General features: G+C 40.0%; 1 protein-coding gene across 1 annotated transcript in view; it reads left to right on the top strand.

Annotated features, from left to right (window-relative positions):
- Nucleotides 1-26,043, top strand: part of B3GALNT2 (beta-1,3-N-acetylgalactosaminyltransferase 2) — a 55,591-nt gene that overhangs the window by 16,787 nt on the left and 12,761 nt on the right. The window contains exons 3-6 of the mRNA XM_081123914.1: nt 4,762-4,862; nt 8,631-8,824; nt 10,953-11,048; nt 23,146-23,256. Coding sequence (XP_080980040.1) covers nt 4,762-4,862; nt 8,631-8,824; nt 10,953-11,048; nt 23,146-23,256 — 502 coding nt within the window. The remainder of the gene's footprint in view (nt 1-4,761; nt 4,863-8,630; nt 8,825-10,952; nt 11,049-23,145; nt 23,257-26,043) is intronic.

The following is a 26,043-nucleotide window of genomic DNA, read 5'->3' as shown; positions in this document are numbered from 1 at the left end:
TTTTTTTTTTTTTAATATATCTTTATTGATTTCAGAGAGAGGAAAGGAAAAGGAGAGAGAGAGATAGAAACATCAATGATGAGAGAATTGTCATTGATTGGCCGCCTCCTGCATGCCCCCGACTGGGGATCAAGCCCGCAACCCGGGCATGTGCCCTGACCAGGAATTGAACCCTGATCGCCTGGATCCTCTCGGTCAATACTCAGCCGCTGAGCCATGCCCGGCCAGGCTGATTTTCTTAATAACATTTTTCTAGTTTTCTTTATTGTAAGAATGCAGTATATAATACATATAACATATAAAGTATGTGTTAATTGACTGTTTATGTTATTGTTGAGGTTTCCAGTCAACAGTAGGCTATTAGTAGTTAAGTTTTGGGGGTGTCAAAGGTTATATATGGATTTTCGACTGCACTGGGATCACCATTCCTAACCCTGCATTGTTCAGGGGTCAGCTGTACAAGCAAAAGGTGCAAGGGGATCTTATTGTTGTGTTTGAATGTCACTGTCACAGCCAGGGGAGGGCAACAAGGGGAACCTTTGGCAGGAACCAGCCTAACGATGCTGATCACTTGGGTGGGACGCTCACAGCCTGTTTGTGAAGATGTTGAGGCATCAGGGAAATAGGAAGTTCTAAAAATCTACCATATGGTATTATCTTTATTCTTTCTCTCCCATGCCACATCCAGTCCATCAGCATATCTTCTTGGTGCTACCTTTAGATTTACTACTATGGTTAGAGCTACCATCCTGGCCTAGGCTTATTACCTCTCACCTGGATTATTACAGAGGCCTCCTCATCTAAATTTGCTCCTTGTACCTTTGATCCTCTATGTTTATTTTCCATACAGCAGCCAGAATGATCCTTTTATAATTAGTCAGTTATGTCAGTTTTCTACTCATACCTCTCCATTGACTTCTTTTATTGCTCAGAGTGAAATATCAAGTCTTTATTGTGGTCTTTGACCTTATCTGCATCTACTTCCCCCTCTTGGCCACCTTACTGTACTTTCAGTGCACTGCATGAGCTCCGGCCTCAGGGCCTTTGCACTTGCCCTGCCTGTTCCACTCTTCCACTGGATATCCTCATGGCTCACTTTCTCAATTTCTTCAGGTCTGCTTAGATGCTATCATACCAGGCAGACCCACATTAAATAGCACTCCACCCCTATTCCACCTCTGTTTCCCCTTACTTGGCTTTCTTTCTCTTTTTTTAATATCTCAGTTTTATTATTTTTAATATGTTTTTTACCACCATTTATCCCCCCTACACCCTCTTCCACCTCTATTTTTCTTTATAATGCTTATCACCAGCTAGCACGTGCATTATATTTAGTTGAACATTTATAAATTGCCTTTCCCCACTGTAATATAACTTTCAGGAGAATAGGAGCTTCAGCCTTTTTTGATTGATGTATATTTCCCAGTACCTATACCCTAACCTGGCATGAGTTAGGCACTCAGCAGCTGTTGAGGGGTGACTCAGGACTGAGTGGAGTGAACACAGTTAACATTCAGGTGCTCATCAGTAATTTATTTGCCGTCATAGCATTCTTGCTTTAAATTTAGTAAGTTTGGTGATTTGTTTATTAAACTTATGAGATACCTGTATAAAAATATATATTAGCCAAAAACAACTCCCTGGGGCAGAGTAATTTTGTGGATCTAGTAAGAGTATATTTAAGATGGCTTAAAAAAACAAATTTGGTAAATAACTGCAATAATTTAATTAGCAAATTTATTCATTTCTGTTTATACTTTTATTCTAAGTGCTGTTTGTTTATGAAAGGTATTGTGCCTTAATTTGCCCTTAGTAAAAGTGTTTGCATTTCTGTGGTTATGGTTTACTTTCAAATCTTAGATTTCATTGAAGGAGCCAGACTCCACATATATTTCAAGGACCTTATTTAATTAAAAACCTTTGTGATAAAACAATTTCACAAGTATTTAATAGTGTCTTCTCTATAGGGTAGTGTACAATGTGTGGTAGAATACAAGGATAGATACAGTATAGCCTGAGTCTTTAATGGGGGCTTGAAGTTTAGTAGAAGGAAATAGATATAATTGTGTAATAACATGTTATATGTGTTGTAATATAAATAGATATAAAATAGCCTGGAGGTTTTGGGAAACCCCACAAAACAGTTCTGTGTAACTGGAATGCAGGGATTATGGGGAAGGGGGTGTTTGTGGGTGAGTGTGAGATAGAGCACTAGCGGGGAAAGAGGAACAGAGAGACAGGTACCATAGAGAGAAAAGGAGGGAGGGCATGTGACTGGGAGGCGGGCAGTAACCAGGTCACGAAGAACCTTGCAGTTAGAGTTAAGGGGACGGATGAGAGCTGTTTGGGCAAGAACTGCCAAGGGGCTGAACTAAGTGGCAACCTCATGATGAAATAAGGTAATTGGGTGTGGAAAGAGGAGGAGGAGTCTGGGATGATGGCTAGCCTTCTAACTTGGAGAGTAGTGAAGTCATCAAGACATAAAATGCTAGATGAGAAGAGCAAGTTCGTGGGAAGTCTCAGTTGTGGATACGTTGAGTTTGAGGTACCTGCAGGCAGTGTGCCGGGAGCTGTTTCCCACTGGCCCTCTGAGGGGAGTCTCTTTATATGTATGAGTCTGCTTGTTACAAACCTTGTTGATGTAAATGATGTGCAGCATGTCATTGACTGATATACATGCACGATGCTCTTAATTGTGAAGTCCACACAGCCAGTCGATTCTCACAATGCTTTCATTGCCTGCTAGACGTTTGTATCTGTAACCAACTTATGGTTGCAGTTGACAAGAGTGTAGTGCTGACAAGAGTAAGACTAAAGTGACAGCTTTACTCTAGTCAGTAAAGTGAGGGACTTCTTTGCTGAATCAATTAATAGGTTTTGAATAGTGGAAGAGTATTTCCTCAATTTTTTGTGTTGTTCACAATGGAATGGCTACAGTCACATCACGCAGTTTCGTCTGCGTTACTAACATTTTCTCCATCACTTTAAGTCTAGATGATCAACAAAACAGTAAATCAAACTCTTCTTGGTAGTGTTTGCCAGTTTCTGGTGTAAGTGTTCCCACCATGGCCAGTCTCAGGCATCTCATGTGACATCTCTGGACACAGTTTTCGAAGATACAAGTAGCTGCCATTATAACCTTTCTACCTCACAGAGCTCCTGGATGTAAACCTCAAGAGCAGAGACAGTAGTGAAATAATTAACACATGGTTAATTTGAGTGTTCATTTCCTTTGTTTTTAGTAATATATTTAATTTTAAGTTTATGTAATTTAAATTTTTTTTAATCCTCACCTGAGAATATTTTTTCCATTGATTTTTCAGAGAGAGTAGAAGGGAGGGAGGGGGAAGGAAAGGGAAACATGGATGTGAGAGAGACGACTGGTTACTTCCTGCACGCACCCCAACCAGGGGCAGGGAGTGACCTGCAACCAAGGTACATGCCCTTGACCAGGAATCGAACCCACGACCCTGCAGGCTGGCACTCTAACCACTGAACCACACTGGCCAGGGCTGTCATTTAATTTTTTTTTAAATGTATCTTTATTGATTTCAGAGAGAAGACAGGAGAGGGAAAGAGAGATAGAAAACATCAGTGATGAGACAGTTGTCATTGATCGGCTGCCTCTTGCACACCCCTGACCGGGAATCAAACCGCAATCTTCTGGATCCTAGGTCGATGCTCAACTGCTGAGCCATGTCCAGCTGGGCTATAATTTAATTTTTAATAAAGGTTGTGCTTAATAACTAGCTCACAGAAATAAATGAATAAGTAAATAAATAGCCAGCTCACAGAATTCCTGAGAATTCAGCAGTTTGCTCTCACATGCCAGTAGGAACAGGCTCCAGCACACAGCTCTCTGTGGGCTCTCTAGGTGAAGATGTCCAATGAATTGATGGTTCTACTTAGAAGATGGGCCCAAACTACAGATACTAATTTAGGAATTGTTCCCAGGCTAGTTGAAGCCTTGGGAATAAATGCTGTGCAGGGAGAGCAAGTGGAAGGAGATTCAGAGCACTAATGGGCCAGCTGGAGAGCAAGAGCCAGAGGTGCCAGCAGAGCAGGGCTCCGTGAAGAGGGAGAAAGCATTGAAGGAGACCAGTGCTGTCGAGCCAGTGCCTGCTGGTCTAGCAGCAGATCGGTGGTTACACTGGTGGTGGACATCTCAGAGGAAGTGGTGGATATTAAAGCTAAAATTTCTGTTTTATAAAATGAGTAGGAAATGAGAAACTAGGGGCTGCAATTTTAGTTCCTTTGTAGAATTTCACTATAAAGGAAAGGGCATGGACAAGGAAGGACAGTAGGCAAATAGAAGTTGATGATCATATTTATAGTGAGTAGGGAAGGAGCCACGGGTCACAGGCAACTGGTGAAGGAAGGTCGAGGAGAGGACAGCCTCTCTGGGAGAAAGACTAGTCTTGAGCGAAAAGAACGCCTTCCTAAGGAGAAGAAAGCAAGTAGAGAGGACTGCAGGTAGAGATGGGTTTTTAGGTGTAGGTGTGAGAAGTGAACTTTACTTCGATAGCAGGGTCAAATGTGTTCACACTTGCTCTGCTATGTGCAGAACTGCAGCGGAGGCGCACACCTAAGTCAGTAGTTAGCGCTTTGGATTTGCTTGGTCCCTCTTTGGCTTGACTAGAAGAGAAAAGTTAGAATTAATGTGCGTAAAGACTGTATCTCAAAGTGAAAGCTCTGAAACGGGCGTGAGGAAACGTGCTCGTGTGGGTGAAGACAGTAACGTTCATGCCACACCTCTCACAGTGTGCTCGTGAAGTTCATAATCGGCGCTCGTGGCTGTGACGTGCCTGTGGAGGACCGGGAGGACCCTTACTCCTGCAGACTGCTCAACATCACGGACCCAGGTGAGCGTCCTCTCCGCGCTATGGTTGCTGTGTGCAGGCTTGATGTTGAGGAAAAGTCACTGAGCTGAGGGTACAGTGTCTGTTTTCAGCAGATGAAAATGGAGCTTTCGTCAAAATTTGTGTGTTGTCCTTTTTAACAGATTGACTAAGCAGCCTGGGTGTCTGTGAAGATCTGCATAGAGATGTAGTTTCAGCGTCCAGAGGGGCTTATTTTTCAGTGTGATTCAAGGACATCTGGAAATGCCTTATGCAGAGATACATCCTTAGTTACTGAATTTTGAACTTTTGGAAAACTGCTGCTCCCACCAGCCTGTTGATTGATACAAATATTGTGAATCCATTTTCTCTTAGAATTATTTCCTAAGCTTCTGCAAAAGAAACAAAGAGTAAAAAATTAAAAACACAAGTAGTACTTTTTTTTATTCCTCACAATTAAAAAACTTGGAGTTCTGATGAGAATGAAGACAGGTGGCCCTCGTGAGATTCTGTGTGTTACCAGGAAACTGACTTTAGGAAGTTGGTAGCTCTGTAACCGCTGGTCTTGGTTTATTAGCATTTCCTAGTCTGTTCAGGTGTGGTTCTAAGGGAGCGTAAACTTTTCCAAATCTTAAATGTGCTGATTATGACCCCTGGTGTTTTAAGATTTATGAAACCTGTGTCGTCATATACATCTTGCTGTTCTAGGCAGCACTGCTGTATGGTTAAGAGCATGGGCTCTGGAGTGAGGATTCATGGCTTTAGACCTGGGCTCTGCCATTTAGCAGCCATATGACCTTTTCCCTGTTATTGATCCCTCTGTGCCTCAGTTTCATCATCTGTAAACGGGATGAAAGTACTTACCTCGGGAATTGACACAAGGATGCAATAAGTTGATGCATATAAAATACAGGGTGGGGCAAAAGTAGCTCTACAGTGCGAATATCCTAACACAGAGTTTTTCTTGTGTTATTAAGTATCGTGGCCCTGGCCGGGTAGCTGGTTAGAGCATCGTCTCTGTACGTCAGGGTTGTGGGTTTGATCCCTGGTCAGGGCACATATAAAAATCAACCAATGATGCATAAATAAGTGGACCAACAAATCAGTGTTTTTCTCTCTCCCTCCCTCCCTTCCTTTCTCCCTCTCCCTTCCCTCTCCCTTCCTCCCTTTCTCTCTCTAAAATAAATTAAAAATAATACAATAAAGTAAGTATTGTATTATTTTTCCTTATTAACTGTAAGCCCACTTTTGCCCCACCCTGTAATTAGAATAGTTTCTAGAACATGTTAGGTGTTTAAATATTGTTATTATAAAGAACCTACCTTTTTATAAAGTTGGGCTTCATTCAGCTTTTTAAATAAATTGGACCATGTTTTCAGGTCTGTGTTGTAAAGTGGAGGTTTCTTCAGGTGTCTGTGAATTCAGATAACATTACAAGCAAAATTTTGTGTATAATCGTGTTTTTCTGGGAGAGATTCTTTTAAGTTTCACTGGAGTCCCAAAAGGACCATGAACCTAATAAAATGCTGTATTACTGATGATGTAATACTAATCACTGATGATGTCATAGTAGTATTACTGATGATACAATGGTAACCTAGAACAAATTGTATTTGAAATACAAAACCAAACCAATTTTTAAAAAGCCTCACCTTTAAATTAACCAATTTTATTAAAGTATCATTTTTTAAAATTTTTAAAAAAAATATATCTTTATTGATTTCAGAGAGAGGACAGGAGAGGAGGGAGAGAAAGATAGAAATATCAATGATGAGAGAGTCATTGATCGAGCCTTCAACCCGGGCATGTGCCCTGACCGGGAATCGAACCCCGATCGCCTGGATCCTAGGTCGACGCTCAACTGCTGAGCCACGCCCGGCTGGGCAAAAGTATCATTATTATTAATGGCAAAGGAGCTTTCCATAATGGAAAATTTTCACATATGTGGTACCTAACATAATTTTAATGATTCATACTGCATTTGGCTTTATTTCAATACCTCAAGGTCATCATGAGCATTAATCATGATACTCTGGATGTATAGAAGTTTTTGTTAATAGCATTGTAAAAGCAGCAGAATTTCCTGTTTCCAGGTAGCTTGAAGTTCAAGGTACATTGTTTTAGATAGAAAATATGTAGTTATGTTATAATGTGCATAACCTGTTGGCTGAAATAGATGTCCTTCCACTTTGGATATCTTTTATTTAGTGGGTATATTAAAGAGAAAACTTTTGTTGTCATCTAGTATATTTGGAGTCTAGACTGTTTTTTTTTGTTTTTTTTTTAATCCTCACCTGAGGATATTTCCTCCATTGGTTTTTAGAGAGAGTGGAAGGGAGGGAGAGAGAGAGAAACATTGATGTGAGAGAGACTCTCTGGACAATGCTTGCCCAGCCCAAGACAGATTCTGTATCTTTTCTTTTTCCTCTCCTGCTCATGTATATAATTGTGTAGGAGCTATCAGTTCAGCTTAGTCACATTTTATTGAGCATCTGCTAAGTGTAAAATAGCATTCTAGAAGTTCTAAGGTAGGGATCCAAATGATACGCTGGGGTGTGGGGAAAAAACAGAATTTTTATTTATCTGAAAATAATAAAATTAATACTGAATATATTGACTCACAATAATATATGTGTATATTTGTAAATAAGTATAAATAAGTATATTTGTAAATAAGTATGAGTGTGTGTACATACGTTTTTAACTGATGAGTTGTGTGATCAGCAAAGTTGGAAAACCACGGCTCTAAAAGATACAAAGACCTTTGGTATAATAATCTTTTAAAATAGGTTTTTATATTCTCAGAGTGGCACTGATAGTCTCAGCCATATTAACTGCTTCATGTAATCTATCCTGAGTCATTTATGGTAATTGAAAGAATTATTTGAAGAAAACTGTTTTTGACCTTGATTAGACAGCTGTGGGAGAGTAGAGAGAGCACTGATTTTGAAGTCACTGAACCTGGGTTTGATTCCTGGCTCTGCCACTTTCTGTTACCTTTGGGGAATTACTTGACCTCTCTGGGCTTCAGTTTCCTACTCTCTAAACTGGAGATAGTGCTACAACCACACAGTGTCGTGCAGATGTCAGTTAGATGGGCATGGCACAGAGAAGGGGCCAGAGACGTGCACTGTTTGATGTGCTTCTGTTTCATCAGGATTATATAGCAAGAGTTTTTCAGTGTTATTGGAACTTGTTTCAGTTACTTGTGTCTGTGATAATTGCCTGATACTGCAAATATTTTAAATTGTCCAAGAAGTGGGCTTTTTGGATTTTGCAGAGCAAGACTTTCCTTTCTGGGGTTTTCCTCCTCACTTTTTAGCTCATGTATTTGTCCCAACTCTGTCCTTTGACTTTGCAGCCAGAAAGACTGCAGGTTTTTAATTCCGTTTTTTAAAATTTATTCATTATTTATGACTGTATATTGTTTTAATATCCCTATTTATCTAAGCTTTCCTATTATATACCTTTGGATTTAATATTCCCCTGTGGTGTTTATACATATGTATACATGTGTATCCAAAAATCTGTTAAAATAGCTCTGATAATTAAATAAATTAACTATTTTACTTAGATATTTGTTTTTATATTTTAGAATAAAAACTTTGTTCTTAAATTTTAGAATAAGTTTGTTTTTCCCTAAAAGCAGCCATATTTCTGAATCATTTAAAAAACTTAATGCTGTTTGTGAAGGAATTATATAACAGTAATTATTTAGATTTTGCTATCAAGCTGACCTCATTACTTCATAATATCTGATTATGTAAAACCCTTTCTTTATTATTTTCTTAGTTTTGAATCAGGAAATTGAGGCGTTCAGTTTTTCTGAAGACACTTCATCGGGGCTCTCTGAGGACCGAGTTGTCAGCGTCAGCTTTCGAGTTCTCTACCCAATCGTTATCACCAGTCTCGGGGTGTTTGATGACGCCAGCGATGTGGGTTTCCAAAGGAACATCACTGTCAAGCTTTATCAGGCAGAACAGGAGGTATGCACTGCTTTGTGCAAGGTTTTCCCAGTTTTTCTTTCTCAAGAACAACAGCTTTTCCTCATGGTGTATCGTAGGTTGGGAGACCTCACCTCTCCTGATTGGGCACATTATAGTGTGAGATCCTGTGATAATACTGGTTTGGGGAGAGAATACCAATGAGTAAACGTGTTCTATCTAGAAAAGAAGGAGTTGGGGTCTGTCTTTATTATCACCTTTGCTCTTGAATATGGGTAACATTTGCCTCTTTTATATTGAATGGCTTTGGATTGTGTCCTAGATATTGTAAATAATTCATTGTAGGATCTCTGGATCCTATTATAGTCCTTGAAAAGTATTGATTTTTGTTGTTACTGTTTTAGCAGGCAGTTAAATTAGCTAGACTAAACTGTCTCCCTTGCAGTGGACAGCAGCTGAAATCCCTGTTCATTTCTTTTGGACTTATATGGGCTGTGTGGGTGCCATTTTGAATGTGTATTTCATGAGTCAGCCACCAGATTTGGGCAGAATTTATATGAAGAATTTCGGGCTCTCTCTCTCTGTGACCCTTTCCTTTCTGGGGTTTTCCTCCTCACTTTTTAGCTCATGTATTTGTCCCAACTCTGTCCTTTGACTTTGCAGCCAGAAAGACTGCAGGTTTTTAATTCCGTTTTTTTAGTTGCCTCTCAAGGTATACCTTCAGACAAAGAGCCATGAAGAGTGGGGGAGCATACTCACTGCCTTTCTCTTCTTCCGGTATTGATTGTCCTCCAGTTTCTGCTGCTTTGTTCACATTTCAGTGCCTTCAGATCCTTTTTTAAATGTTTTGTCCAGTGTTCATAAATGTTATCTGTAGGAGAATTGGTCTGATGTCATTGAAAGCAGAACTCTGTTCATGATTTTTTATGCATCGTTAAAAATGTTTTTGTATTATTGCTCATGTTGATTGTTACTAACAGATACAGTGTTGATAACCAGTTAATACACAAATCAATTTAAAATTAAATTTTTTTTTGCAGTTTGTCCTATTCCTACTTCCTCTAAAGAATCTATGTAGTGTGTAAATGTGCTTAATGGCATAAATCTAAGAGAAGGAACAGGTCCTCGTGGTGCTTCCAGCCATTATGATTACAATGAAAACCGTATTAAGTTATTCTAGTAGAGCAGTTTATATATTACTGTGGCTAAAGGTTTTATTGATAATCAAGTTCCAATAGGAAACTGTAATACTAATACCCTGAATTCCACTGATAACGCTTATCTAGAAATTGGGATTAATCTTGAATGTTTTTGATACACTTGACTGTCTTAGTATATGTAGTCCTTTTTTTAACTATTCATATTGTTTGAGTTATCAGTCAAATAGGTTGGTTCAGATGTACAATATTTTGATCATGTTGATTTAACTTTTAGTAGCCATATTTTTGGCCAAGGAGGAATTAATTTTTGTCCTCAAAGAAGGCCTCGTCTACGGTGGATGCTAATCAATTCATGGATAGTCGCATTGCAAAAAGTATTACCACCACATTGCCAAGAACTGGTGTTAATGAAAGAAATACACTCAAACCCCCCTTAATTCTGAACTGTAGACATTGCCCCTGTGGTAAATTGGTATGTGATAAGAACAGACTGGGAAGGGCCCAAGAAAACAATGGACACAAGAATCCGTGCTCTTTTATATTCCCTTTTTGTTTTTTTCTCTAAAGGTTCTTTTTGAAGGGGATTCCTGAGTACTTTTGTTCTGTTTAGAAACCTGTGATATTTCAGTTTATTCTTAACCCTTTGGGGTTAAACCTAATATGTTAGCTTAATTTAACAATACTTCACACTTCCCTTAATGCACCTCATTTCAAGGTGATTGGTTTTTGTTTTTTTTAAGGTTATGTGGATTACTTTTAGTATTTTAGAACTTCATGACAATTTTAGTTATCATAAATATCTTTATTTAATGACCATGATGGCACTAGAAAACCCAAATGACACCTAAACCACAGTAGAACAATGTTAGTAACCAAGGTTGGAGCCACTGAGGATCTAGCTGACCATGTGAGATACATGTGAGATGTAGGATATTTGTGAGCTACTTGAAGATTTGTTGCTTATCAGTGTCCAACATCAAGTTTTTCTTCCTGTCCCTCCCCACTTGTAGGAGGCCCTCTTCAGCGCTCGCTTTAGTCCTCCGAGCTGTGGGGTGCAGGTGAACACGCTGTGGTACAAGCCTGTGGAGCAGTTCGTCCTTCCAGAGGTATGGGTGGAATGCCGGGAAGCCGGGAGCAGTGCAGTGCCTCATTTGCACAGCGCAGCGGTGCCTCAGGGCAAGCGCTTGCTATTCTGTGGTGCAGGACGGCTCTCCAGGCTGGCAGGCAGATGTGGCCACCGACTGGGATGCACTGAATGATCACTCTGCATTCATACCTCCAGGGAGCTTTGTCATTCCTCCCTGGTTTCAGAACCACTCTTTGCAAAGCATGGCCTGGTACCGTGGTTTAGTTAGTGGAGTAGAGAGCTGCATGACTCTGTGAATGACAAAGGGTAGTAATAGGTATGGAGCCATAGAAAGATTAAACACAGATACCATTTGAATAAATTCAGTAGTTTACTTATCTAAAGAATCGGGATGGGGGGAGTGCAGACAGGATAATGGCAAAGAGATGGGCCACATTTCCAAGAGAAATAAAACTTCTCCAAGTTGTGGGAGATGTCTGAAAACATAACTGTCATCTTCTGGGTCCCTTGCAGTCCAGTCTTAAATAGATACGTGCTGGAGGCCACCTCACCTGCAGGTGCCCTTGTCAGTCCTGCAGTTAAGCCACAGATGATTGCAGAGTGTTACACTGCTGAGTATGAACAGATTCTTCATCCATCAGCCTTAGCCTTTCAAGGCTGTTTCAGTCCAGTCCGAGCACATTCCTGAACTCGGTGCTTTGGAACTGCAATGAGGGTCAGTTTCCCCGACACCCCTGGGAGTCACTTTAGGTCAGCTATAGAGTTCATCCTGTGACAGCAGAGCTGAGTTGAGATGTGGAAGCTAGACAGTTGACCAGCCCAGGACCAACCAGGAAACGTTTTCCTACCACCAGTCTTATGGGCTGTTCACCTTTATGCAACAGCAGAATTGCACATCCTGTGACATGCTGTGGGTCTTTGGAGTCAAGTACAAGTAGTTGAAACTATTTATGCTAATTCTGTCATAGGCATCTCCTCTGTTTCATCTCCATATAAACTTTTGCTTAAAAACATTTTATTTATTTCTTTTTAATCCTTGAAAGCAAAACTAAAACACGCTGGAAAAATATTTTCATTCTCAGTGTTATAAAAAAGACAGCAGTGAACATTCTCTTTTGTGTACATAGCTGGCTATTTTCTTAGGACGACTTGTTGGTTCAGATTTATGCGCATTTTTCAGGCATATGATTTCTTCCTGGAGGGCAGTTAGCAGTGTGTGTCAGTTTGGATGATTATCAGCATTGTGTGAGAATGGCTGTCTCTTTTGTCCCTTTTAAGTTGCATATATGAAATGAACTTTTTTCCTTGTTATGTGAGGTGTGGGTCATCAAAGACATCTCTTACTTGTAGTTAAGAGTAGTGCTGGGGGACAGAGGGGACATCTGTAATACTTTCAACAATAAAGATAAGTTTCTAAAAGTAAAAGAAAAAAGAAAAATGAGGAAGAAGCTAGAAAGAGAGCAGTGCTCAGCTGAGTGGTGTTGGCCAGGTGTTGGACGTCAGGTTTGAAGGGAGCAAGTCTGGTTTGTTTATTCATTTGACTCAGAAAACACTTACTGTGCCCGGCTGGCGTGGCTCAGCAGCTGAGCATCGGCCTAGGATCCAGGAGATCGCGGTTCGATTCCCAGTCAGGGCACATGCCTGGGTTGCGGGCTCGGTCCTCAGTAGGGGGCCTGCAAGAGGCAGCTGATCAGTGACTCTCTCACCATTGATATTTCTATCTCTCCCTCTTCCTTCCTCTCTCTGAAATCAATAAAGACATTAGTTTAAAAAAAAAAGAAAGAAAATACTTACTGAGAATTGAATATGTGGCAAGCACTGGGGCTATTAGGATACAGTGGAAAGGTCTTTGCCCTTAAAGCAGCTAATGTGTGCCTGGGACAGTGGTAAGCGTTTTTCTGCATTAAAGCGTTTTTCTGATTGGGGAGCTCCTTTAGTATCGAAGGAAGCCACCCCTGAGAGTCCTTCCTTTCTACTCAGAACTAGCATTGGCAGAACCTAACTCAGACTGTGCGTAATCCCTAAAGGGCCAGTAGTGTTATTCCCAGGAGAACAGGAAATTAGCGTTGCGTTAGGTGCTATACAGAGAGCCTGATGTAGGGTTATCACAAAAGGTGTATGAGCATTGGTATGAGTAGGAAAGAGAAAAATGATGCATCTGGGCGTAAATTGAGGGCACATTTGGGTAGTTGCCTCAAGCACCTGTGGGTGCAGTGTGGGTGCATTTGAATCCCTGCTCTGCCACCTGGTGTATCTGTGACCTGTGCACGTTACTTAACTCATTGTGTCTGTCTCCTCTGTAGGTGCAGGTGCTACACGACCCAGTTCAGAGGGATACTCTAGGGACTGACTGATACATGTAGGATGCTTAAGAGTGCGCCACTGCAAGGAAGCACTCAGGATGTATGTGGATGCTGTCCTGTTACTGCTGCTGCTTATCTGGATCTGGGCGTCCTAGCCGTCCAGAGCAGTGTTTCTCCAGCTGGGGCATTTAGCAGTGTTCTGGAGCACTCAAAGTTGTTACAGCTGGGTATGGAGTGGTACTAGCACCACGGGTGGAGACGTGGGCTGCTGCTGAACATCCTGCAATGCACAGAACACCCCACAGCAACGCGTTGTCTGACCCAAGTGTCGACAGTGCCGAGGTGGAGGAACTGTTTAAGAGGAAGGAGCCACAGCATGGGATAAAGGGGGAGAAAATAAGCTTTAATACTCTAGGCTAATCGTAACTTTACAGAGTCTAAAGTTATCTTGATCAGCCTTATAGAAAGCATTAAAAATTTTGATTAGTCCACAAAAAGCATTACGTTCCCTTGGAATGTTCTTGTTCTTAGGAAGTACATGCTGAAGTATTTAAATGTGAAATGTCATGGTGTCTGCATTTTACTTTCAAGTGATTCCACAAGAGAAAAGTATGTGTGTATGTAGATAGAGATGGAGCAATGTGGCCAAATGGTAACTGCTAGCGAGTCTAGGCGATTTTAATGCCTCGTGATCTTTATTTTGCTTTACTCTTTCAGCTACATTGACTTCTGATTTTTCATTACTTCTTTTATAAAATTTTTATTTGATTGATTTTAGAGAGAGAGAAACAGAGAGAGAGAGAGAAATCATTTTGCTGTTCCACTTATTTATGCATTCATTGGTTGCTTCTTGTCTGTGCCCTGGCTGGGGGTTGAACCCACAGCTGTTGCATATGGGAAAGGCACTCTTACCGACTGAGCTTCCCAGCCAGGACTGGTTTTTCATTACTTCTGAGTAATATTCTTTTCTTTTAAAAACACACGGTTATTTAACAGTCACTATACTGGGGTTGGGGGAAGAATTGTGGATGATTTTCATTTTCTTCTTTTTGTGTACCTATTTTCTAAGTGTTTCATAATAAATATGTATTTACTTTATAAAAAAGAAAAATAAAATTAAGAAATATTCTTTCCTCTTACACACAATCCTATTTTTGTTGAAACCATGTTTAATTTTACATTTTTGCTGCACCAAAGCTTAATGAGGCTCATTAGTGCAGAAAGCTGACTCTGCAGAGGGGCGCACCTGCCTGTCATCAGCAGAGTGACAGGAGGGAGCAGATCCTTGCTACATTTGAGGGAGAGCAGAGACTGTTCATCCTGTTCCCTCCTCACTCCTTAGTCTGCCAGAACCACATGCCAGAAGTGTGCCTGTCAAGTAAGCAGATCTCTTGTAATGTGTTCATCGGGTGACTCACTAAAGCATAAATCAGTGGAGACTCTGTGTTTCTCTGAAAACATTTATTTCTCTAATTAATTTCATACTTTCCTCAGTAGTGCAGTTGAATCCTGAAACTAATTTCAATAGATTGACTATTTTCATTCACCTGAGTCACTAGAGACATTCAGGACTTACATACTTTTTTTTTTTTAATCAGAGTTAGAATTCTTTAGATGTAGTCATTTCTCCAGCCCACCAGAAATGTCAGTGGTTACAGGCACAGAACTGTATATTCAAGCTGCTCTGTTGATGCGGATGACGAATAAGAAATAGGACCAAAAGAATGAACATCATGTGAAGGGTTGCAGGTAGCTTGCTTACGTGCTGAAGATAATTGGTGAGATCTCGTTTTTCCACCCTGTGCCATGCTATTTTTCCTAACTTCCATTTGGTCTTATGATCTAAGCAGGGACTCGCCATAAACAAGTTGTTTCACATCTGAAGAGATTCCTACCTTTATGATGAGTTAGTGTCAGAGTAGAAAGTAGGCCTGTGAGAGAAGTGAGAACAAGTCCAGTGGTGGCCGATGTGGAATAGGAACAGGTATGGGAGGGAGAGGAGCACCTGTTACTGCTCCCTTCCCAGTAACAAAACCAGTGGTTATGTAAGTCCAGTGAATAAACCAGGGTTGTTTGGGGGCGGAGAGTTCTGGTAATTACCCAGTTTGGTCAACTTGTCGATGTGTCATGACCCCGTCACAAACAAAATGGAGTTGGGTGCCGGCAGGAGCCCCTGTGAAAAAGCCAGTCATGTGCCAAGTTTCAGTTGTGTAGACAGGGCAGAGAATTACTCATTTGACATCATTTTTTCCACATTTGTAGTTTCAAGAAGCATTTTTATTTGGTCATTATAGCTTTCCTTTTGGTCTGGTTCGTTTGGGTGGCAGTTACTAAGATTCCCAGTGACCTAACCTGCCATCTGCAGGGGACACTCTTTGCCCTTCCCCTGGCTGATACAATGTACATTCTTCTGTTTCAGCCACGTCTGGCCCAGTCCTTTCTGAAATACTTCACTATCTCTTCTTTTGCTTTCCTCCTAAATACTAATTATTAGGGTTTTATACTCAGCCTTCTATTTTGCTCATTCTGTTGAGGCAGTTTCATCCGTTACCACCTGTTTGCTAATGGGGCTGTTAAATCTACAGCCCACACTTCTCTTGTGAACTCCCTACACATGTCAGCTGCTGACTGAACTTCTCTTGCATGTCACATGAGCGTTCTAATGCTGATACCGTCCGCACCCCACCATTCTCCCCCCTGTATTTTCAGTCTTGGACAGTAGGTCTCCTTTTTCTCAGGTACCCAAACCAGAATCGTGGGATTTGTCCTCAACTCTCATATCTAAGCACTCACAAAGCCCTGTCAGTTCTTCCTCCTAAACATATTTGGTATCAGTTCTTCCAAACTATGACTGTTAAAGTTTTAGAAGAAAGTAAAGTATACCAAGGGCAAGAAGTTGCTGCCAGGAGAAGGACATGATGAACCCAAAGCAGCCTCACATGGCCAAGGGTCTGGGACTTAGTTTCCAGTTAGTTCACTTAGAGATGATCAGATTCTCACTAAATGGTGTTATACAAATCCACAGATCAGTGTATAAACCAGAATGTTAGTTTATCCATGTTTAATGGGTGCTGGTTTATTAGAGCAGTGATTTTTCAACCAGTGAGCCGCAAGAATTTTTAAAACAGGCAATATCTGACTATTTAGTCACGGGCACTGACCTCTTTTCCTTTAGATTGTCAAATTAACAAAATGACAACAGCCAACACAACAATAGCCATCTGGTGTGAATGAATCAAAATTATACCCAGTTTTTGCCTGGCTGTGTGGTTCAGTGGTTGGGCGTCAACCCATGAACAAGTAGGTCAAGGTTTGATTCCTAGTCAGGGCACATGCCCAGGTTTCAGGCTCAATCCCCAGTAGGGGTTGTGCAGGAGGCAGCTGATCAATGATTCTTATCACTGATGTTTCTCTCTCCTTCTCTCTTCCTCTCTGAAATCAATAAAAACATATTTTTAAAAAGTATACCCATTTTTGCCCTGTTCAGTGTTGCTCAGTGGTTAGTGTCGGCCCTGGCACAGAAGGGTCACAGGTTCGATTCCTGGTCAGAGACGTGTACCTGGGTTACAGGTTCAATCCCATCCCTGGTCGGGGCATGAGAGAGAGCCAACCAATCGATGTCTCTCTCACATTGATGTCTCTCCCCTCCCCCTCCACTCACTCTAAAAACCCAAGGAAAAAATATCCTCAGGTAAGGATTAACAACAACAAAAGTTATATCCATTTTTTTGTCAGATCGGCAAAAAGTATATTTTTTGGTGTTCTGCAGAATTTTAGTAATTAGTGTATGTGTGCCATGAGATGAAAAGGGTTGAAAATCACTGTATTAGAGTGATTTAAAAGTTCATGGCCCTTTTCTAGGAACTTCCTTGTTGGTATGTCAGGCACCTAAAAAACTGAATTGACCATGCTTGGTTTGGGCATTGAAGTTTATTATAAAAGTGGGAGGAGAGTGTGTTGGTGTTTTTAGCTCATTCTGGTAGGTAGGCTGTAACCCAAATGCTTTATATCTTTCAATTATTGGCTCTTTCTCCCCTTGAACATGGCTACATTGCCAAAATTTCTCTCTTAACCCAGCTTTCCTATAGTGGCCAGTTGGTGCAGTAAGTATTGATCTTACTAATTAAGCTTCAATCTTAGAGCTCCTCCTAGTTATTGGGAACATTATTTCCTTTAATGTACGGATTTAATTAGTTCCCTCAGAGGGAAGTCTTATTTTTCTTTTCCTTTATTGAGCTATAACTGACATAAAGCAGTTTCAGGTATACAATATAGTGACTCGATGTTTGTGTATATATTGCAAAATGATCACAGTAAGTCTGGTTGACATCTATAACCACACATAGTTATAATTTTTTTCTTGTGATGAGAACTTTGAGATCTACTCTCAGCAACTTGCAAATATACAATAGAGTATTAACTATAGTCACCATGCTGTACATTACACTTTCACGACTTACTTTATAACTGGAAGTTTGTATCTTTTGACCACCTTAACCATTTCACCCACCCCCACCTCTAGCAAGCACCCATCTGTTCTCTGTATGTGTGACTTTGGCTTTCAGGGTTTTTTCGCCTTAATTTAATTTTTTATTTAATTTTTTTATCCTCACATGAGGATATTTTTTTCCCATTGCTTTTTAGAGAGAGTGGAAAGGGTGGGGGGAGAAAGAGAAAGAGACAGAAAGACAGAGACACATCGATTGGTTGCCTCCTGCACACGCCCCAACCAGGGCAGAGCCTACAACGGAGGTATGTGCCCTTGGCTGGAGTAGAACCCGGGACCCGTCAGTTCACAAGCCGATGCTCTAACCACTGAGCATACCGGCTAGGGCCTCTCTTAATTTTAGATTTCACATATAAGTGTGGTCATAGGGTATTTATCTAATATATTTCTATCTGACTTATTTCACTTAGCATAATACCCTCAAGGTCCATCTATGTTGTAGCAGCTGGCAAAATTTCCTTTTATTAATAGCTGAATAATTTCCCATTGTGTATGTGTATGTATGTATGTGTGTGTACATATACAAAAAATGTATATACACACATTGAATAATTATAAAGGCAGTGTTTAGTAAAATACGTTTCATTTTCATGCAACAGCTATCAGCTGTTAAAGTGTGTATACATTTGGGGGGGATACCATGTATATATATGTTATTTCCATTTTATATGATGCTGCAATGAACATGGGTGCATATATCTTTTCAATTTAGTGTTTTCATTACCTTAGGGTAAACACCCAGAAGTAAAATTGCTAGATCCTGTGGTATTGCTATTTTTGAGTTTTTGAGGCACCTCCATACTGGTTTCCATAGCGGCTACACCATTTACAATCCCACCAACAGTGCACCAGGGTTCCATTTCTCCACAAACTCACCAGCACTTGTTATTTCTTTTTCTTTTCTTTTTAAGATTTTTATTTTATTAATTTTGAGAGAGAGAGGGAGAGAGAGAAACATTGATGTAAGAGCAAAACATCGATTGGTTACCTCCTGCATGCCCCCTACTGGGGATCAAGCCCACAACCCAGGCATGTGCCCTGACCGGAAATGGAACCAACAACTTTTCGGTGCACGGGAAAAGGCCCAACCAGCTGAGCCACACCAGCCAGGGCTCGTGTGTGTGTGTGTGTGTGTGTGTGTGTGTGTGTGTGTGTGTTGTTTATTTGGTGATAGGTATTCTGACAGGTGTGCAGTAATATCCCATTGTGGTTTTGATTTGCATTTCCCTAATGGTTAATAGTGTTGAGCATCTTTTTGTGTACTCATTAGCCATCTGTATGTCATTTTTGGAAAAGTATCTCTTCAGATTCTCCACTTGTCTTTTAATCAGCTTGGTTTTTTTTGCTCTTGGGCTGTGTTAGTTCTTTGTATATTTTAGATATTAACCCCTCATCAGATATGTGATTTACAGATATTTTCTTCTACTCTAAAGGTTGCCATTTCATTTGTTGACAGTTTTCTTTGCTGTGCAGAAGGAAACCTTTTAGTTTAATGTTTATTTTTGCTTTTGGTGACAAATTGAAAAAAATCATTACAACAACCATGTAAAGGAACCTACTGCCTGTGTTTTCCTTTTTTTTTTAATCTCACCTGAGGATATTTGGTTTTTGTTTTTTCATTTTAGAGAGAGAGGAAGGGAGAGGGGGAGAGAGAGAAACATTGATGCAAAAGAGAAACATCAATCGGCCACCTCCTGATGGGAACCCACAACCAAGGCATGTGCCCTGGCCAGGAATCAGACTTGCAACCCTTTGGTGTATACTGGACAATGCTCCAGCCAACTGAGCCACACCAGCCAGGGCTGCCTGTGTTTTCTTCTAGGAGTTATATGGTTTCAGGTCTTATGTTTATATCTTTAATCCATTCTGAATTGATTTTTTTGTATGATGTAATCATAGTGTTCCTGTTTCATTCTTTGCATGTGTCTGTCCAGTTTCCTGAGCGCCATTTATTGAAGAGACTGTCCTTTCCCTGGTGTGTATTCTTGGCTCTTGTCATAAGTTAATTCACCACATATGCATGGGTTTGCTTCTGGGCTCTATTCTGTTCCATCGATCAGTGGTCTTGTGTGTTTTATGCCAATACCATACTGTTTTGATTGCTGTAGCTTTGTGATATAGTTTGAAATCAGGAAGCATGATGCCTCTAGCTGCTGCTTTGTCAAGATTGCTGTGGCTATTTGGGATCTTTTGTGTTTCCACACAGATTTTAGGATTGTTGGTCCCTATTTCTCTGAAAAATGCCATTGGAATTTTGATAGCCATTGCATTGACTCCATAGATTGCTTTGAGTAGTATGGACATTTCAACAGTATTCTGCTAATTCAGGAGCACGAAATATCTTTCCATTTACTTATGTCTTCCATTTCTCAGAGGGTATACGCTTAATTTCTAAACGATAGGTGCATGCTTCTCGCCTGGGCCTTCGTAATAGTCCGTTTGCTTCTTTCCCTACCAACCTCCACTCTGATACCATTTCATTATTGGAGTGACATTTCTAAAATTGCAGATATAACTGTCACTCTTGTGCTTGCAACCTTCAGTGCTGCCCACTGCCTTCCAGGTAAAGGACAGACTTTCTCTTACAGCTGACAGCCGACCTTCAGCCTACTTTCCACCTCTCCTTTCCTCAGCCTGTGTTTCAGGGATACTAAACTACTTAACCTTTTTCTGATTATGCAGTGCTGTTCCGTATCTGTTCCTTTTGATGTTATTTTATCTGCCTCCCACTTTTCTCACTCAAACTCCTTCAAGACTCAGCTCTCATAGTCATTTGAAATTCGGTCTGACCTTCCCAAGCAGGATAACTTTCCTTCATTATTGAGCCTATTAATGGTATATTATGATTATTTGGAGAAATGGGCTGTTTCATTTTTTAAAAATCTTCAAACACATTGCCTATAGCCTGGAACACAGTAGACACTCAAAAGTTTAAATAATGGCTCATGTCTGAAAGAAGATTGACCAAGATTTATATAGTTGTGTACTTATGTTTAGTTTTTTAAAGTTTTATTTTTTTTACCCTGGCCGGGTGGCTTAGTTGGTTAGAGTGTTGTCCCGATACACCAAGATTGCGGGTTCGATCCCTGGTCAGGGCACATAATGCAAGAATCAACCAGTGATGCATCAGTAAGTGGAACAAGTCGATGTTTCTCTCTCTCCCCCTTCCTTTTTCTCTCTCTCTTGCTCTCTAAAAAAAAAAAAATGAATAAATAAAAATTTTAAAAATAATTGAAAATTTTTTCCTGATTATAGAAGTATGAAAGTAATACATATTTGCTTTTGAGAACTTGACAAAAATATAGAAAAGTTAAAATAATATGATGTCATTCAACTATTTCCAGCACATTTGGTATATTTCCTCCTAGCCTTCTTTTCCTTCGGTGTATATATCTGTTGGTGAGAGTGTTTTTTATTTTTACAAAATTGAGGCTTAATATCAAATTCAATAGAGAATTAGGGCCACCCAGGGAAAGTATAGAAATAATCAGCACCTATTTCAAAGATAGGAAAATGGAATCTTTTAACAGAGAGTTCACTTTTTCCCCTCTGGTGATGATAAAGCTGTGTTTTCTGAGCAGAGAAGCTGCACTGTATACATTATCACTAGTCCTCAAGGAGCCCTGTGAGGTAGGAATCATTGTCTCCATTTCAAAGGTTAGGAAAAGATGACACAAGGTGTTTCTGCAGGATGTGCCCTGAGGAACCCAAGGGCTCCACCAGGTACATTAGGAGTGTCACAGATCATGAAGATGGAGGCACATTGTGGAATATAAAGTGACAGACTGCCTGAAGAGCCCAGACTCTTACAGTGTTTTTGTCTCTTTCAGTAGAGTTTTATTGCTTAAAAAAATGCGTGCAAACCTCTGGCCTAGCTTATTGGACAAATTTGATTTTGTATTTCCTTAAATTGCTGCAAAGTACTTATCTCTTAATTTTAATGCATATTTTTTAGACTATTAAAGCTGTATGTTTTATCTCTTGCTGTACACCAGAATTAATTCTGATTGATTTTGAATTCTACATTAAGTACATAGTTTTTAGTGCATCATTCTGGGTGTTGGGGATGTAGTGCTTGATAAGGAGGCAAGATCCCTGCTGTCGTCGTCCTTGCATTCAGTGGGAACAGTTAGTTTGACAGTAGAAAGATAAACAGGAAATATTAGGGTGGGAAATGGGATTAAGAAAATGAGACAGGTTAATGTGATGGAGGTGGTGTGGGCTTCACCTGAGCAGCACAAAGGAGCCAGCTGGACACAGATGCTGGAAATGGAAACCACAGAGAAATTAGAAGACAGTACAATTTAAATGTATATCAGACCTTGGGGGAGGGGAACGTAACTTCCTAAACTCAGACTTTAATAGTAATAACCACAAAAGAAAAGCTTGTCAGGTTAAACAAGATAAAACTTAAGGACCTTTGAATTAAAAAAACAACACATAAATGGCAAACAATTCTGAAAAATATTTTCAGCATATAAAATATATACAAGATTATCTATTAATGGCTCACATAGGTTAATAAGAAAAATGTAAAATTCAGTAGCTAAATGGCAAAGAAGCAAGACAGAGCAACACCCAGAAAAGACTATATAGTTCTCATACAACCATCACTAGAAATCCAAAAAAAACATAGTTAAATGAGGAATCTTTTTTTAATGTAACAAATTAGCTTAAACTTTTTTTTTTTTTTTTTTTTTTTTTTTTACTAATATCTCATCCTGGCATTTTCATAAATTGCCAGTGACCCTATAAGTTAGTATAATTTGGTTTTGGAAAGCAGTTTGACACTGTGTATGAAAACCCATATAAAATATTTCTGTGTCTTATCCCAGTAATTTCACTTCTGGAAATTTTAAAATAAAAACCAAATTATTGGGGGAAAATAAAGCTTGACACCTAGACATGCCCACATGACTTTCGTAGATACTTGTTAGGGCCCAGGTGTCTGATGGGAGAGAGACGTTTGAGAGAACCAGTTCCCTCCACTTAGTGGCATGTTACATGTATGTGGAAAAGATCAGTTGTGACAGTGGCAGGAGCTGGAGGAAAGGCTTTGACTTAGGGAAGGTAACAGACAGCGGTGTGCAAGATTGTCTACTCTTTTTGTTTTTTTCTGATGTGTATTTGAGGAAAACAGACTTAAGGGTACATACACCAAAGTGTTAACAATGGTGTGCTAGTTGTAGGATAAAAATTTTAACCAGTGTGTCTTAGGAAAAACTGGATTTTTCTTTAAAAACTTAACTAAAACCTAAATGACAATAATAGAGGAGACATCACTCACTTTTTATCTTTCACAAAAGAGCTTTGAAGGTACAATCGTGTGGGAGAGCCAAGACCTCCAAGGCCTTGTGTCAAGAAATCTCCACCGAGTGACAGTAAATGATGGAGGAGGAGTCCTCAGAGTCATCACAGTAAGTCATTCTTGTTTTTAAAGTTTGTTTAGCATACTTCACCGTTTTTAATACATAAAAGTTTTTAAATTTATTTTTACACCAATCCAGATAATATAGAATAATCAATCTTGTGTGTTTTAAAATATGAATAGTAGAAAATGATTTTGTAACTCCACTGTTAGTAAATACAGGGTAGGGCAAAAGTAGGTTTACATGAACCTACTTTCATGTGAGTACATGAAACACAAGAGTTTATTCTTGTTGTTGTTTTTTAAATATATTTTTATTGATTTTCAGAGAGAGGAAGGGAGAGGGAGAGAGATAGAAACATCAGCGATGAGAGAGTCATTGATCAGCTGCCTCCTGCACTCCCCTGACTGGGGATTGAGCCTGCAACCAGGGCATGTGCCCTGACCAGGAATCGAACCACAATCTGCTGGATCCTAGGTCGATGCTCAACTACTGAGCCATGCCTGGCTGGGCTATTCTTGTATTATTTATTAATTGTATTATTTTCCATATGAACAGCTATAAACCTACTTTTGCCCCACCCTGTATAGTGTTGCCTTAGTATCAGTGCATTTTAAGAAGTGTGATTGTTTATTTCTCAGTAATATCTAACATAAAGAACACTTGCTAATAGATTTCAGAATATTCACTGTCTCACCTTGATGGTAAGATATTAGTTAAAATACTGTAGATACACCCCTGGCAACAGGCAAGGAGACATCTGATTGGTGGTGTTGCTCTTTTATCAGTTGAGACAAAGCAGACGTGTGGTCCTTAGTTCATCCTAGCTTGATGCTGTGTTGGTGGCAGAGCTGTTTCATGCCTGGGTCATGTTAAAAAAAAATACTATAGATGAAAGTATTGGCAATAAGATTGAGTTTTCACTTTCATTTATAATGCTGGGGTTTCTGCCTCTCATCTTTTCCATTTATTCAAATTTGCTTCATGTTTAAAACAGTTTGACAAGTAAATTTCTCAGAGTAAATGACTAGAATGATAAAGAAGGTATATGACAGAATTGATAACTGAGCAAGGAAACATAATTTGGATTATAAAATTCTTGCTCTAATAAAAATTTCTTAAACAGCCTGGGGGTGGGGGGGAGGTATAGACAGACTTAAAATGATGACCTCTGGTTAGTGTGTGTGTGGTGGTGCCATAGTCTTTCATCTTCCTTGATGCTCTGACCTCATGATTAGAAAAGCACTTGCATTTTAGTTCACAAGCTTAGTATATTTTCATTAAATATTAACCTTACTCACATGAATTAATTCCTGAATTTGAAATGAATATCATGTGGTATGTTACCACCCATTCAGAAAACTTATATTGCACACCAGTTATAAGCCAGGCACAGAGGTGGCAAAATGGGTGCATTACTGGCCCACAGCGGAACTTGAACCCCCGTGAGGAAGACAGACATTAAACACATAGATGCACAGGTTCATGCGGAATTGCAAACAGCCTTGTCGGCCACACTTAGCATTTCATTCACTGTTGTGAAAAGTCCTTTATTGAAGCTAGAATGTCTTATGGAGTTTAATTATAGTCTGTTTTTCTTTTCTTATTTTCAAGTCGAGTGTCTTTAGTATCTTGCCTCCTTTTCTGTTTGTGAAACTTAAGCATATCCAAAACGCATCAGAGTCATGAGTTGGTTACACAAAAGGAAATCAGATTACTTTGAGTTGAGGGCTAGGTTCAAATGTAAAGACTCAAGTGATCCACTTTGGGGGTGAACGTAGTTGTAGGGGGCTAAAGATAGTGTCAACACTCAGCCTGCCTAAAAAATAGTGCCTCAATAGCCTACCTAGCAAACCCCATGTGCAAACAGGTTTCGTCATAAATGCACGGACTGAAGGGCTCCTAAGTCTTGCTCCCTTGCCAGCAAGTAATAATGTTAGAACATTTAAAAACCAATGTAAAAGCCAAGCTGTGATCTTTTAGATAGAAGTTAATAAACAGAAAGTACTACTGTATCAGATTCTGAATAAGCCGAAACACTAGTGTATGTAGTAAAGAAATAAAGAGCACGCAGCCTTCTGTGGAACTGCAAAGCTGGAATCTAGCATTCACTTGCTGTTTCCTCCACATTCAGCTGCAAACCATGTTTTCGGTTAAATGACAAGTTACCACACACCTCAGGACACTGTCTCTACTAGCCCTGGAACATTGCTTTGCAGGTACAGCCCTGCTGACAGATCTGCCCAGAGAGGAGGAACGGGCTGTGCCCGGGTAGGTGAGCGTCGCCACACAGCCGCGTCTCCGCACCCTGAGCAAGGGCCCTGCGTAAATCTAGTAATAAAGGCGCCTCCAGTGCTGAGAGTAGGCAGGACTGCTGTTGGCTGTTGGCAGAGTAGTCAGTCTCTAGGCACCTTAGCAGCATCAGAAATCATGCTTAGAGGGGCTGTTCTTGGCACAGTGACCTGGCTTTAAACTGTGCCTCGATGTATTTGTACTCATGGGAATTTTCAGTCTCCAAGAAATAAAAAGGGATTATAATTTGTTTAAGTGATGGGGTTATGATGCAAAATAAAATTGGATTTTGTACTATTATGGTAGCAAGTTCAAGAATGTATGGTTTTGTGTAAGTTGGAATCCTGAACGCGTGTGGGCTGTTGCATATGCCTGATGCGTAACTTCGCAATGAAGTAACTAAAACCGAGGATGACCGAAGTCTAGTGCACAGCAGCCTGGGCAGGTTGAGCTGCTGAGGAGCACTATGAACTCTGCCAATCAGTTTTTAAATATGAGAAGCGCATTTTTATAATGAAACATTGAGCACATGCATTCTTGTTT

This window comes from Miniopterus schreibersii, assembly GCF_964146895.1.
Source record: "Miniopterus schreibersii genome assembly, chromosome: 21".
NCBI classification, from domain to species: Eukaryota; Metazoa; Chordata; class Mammalia; order Chiroptera; family Miniopteridae; genus Miniopterus; species Miniopterus schreibersii.
The sequence above is the reverse complement of the archived record's forward strand: the minus strand, read 5'-3'. Positions and strand labels throughout refer to the sequence as shown.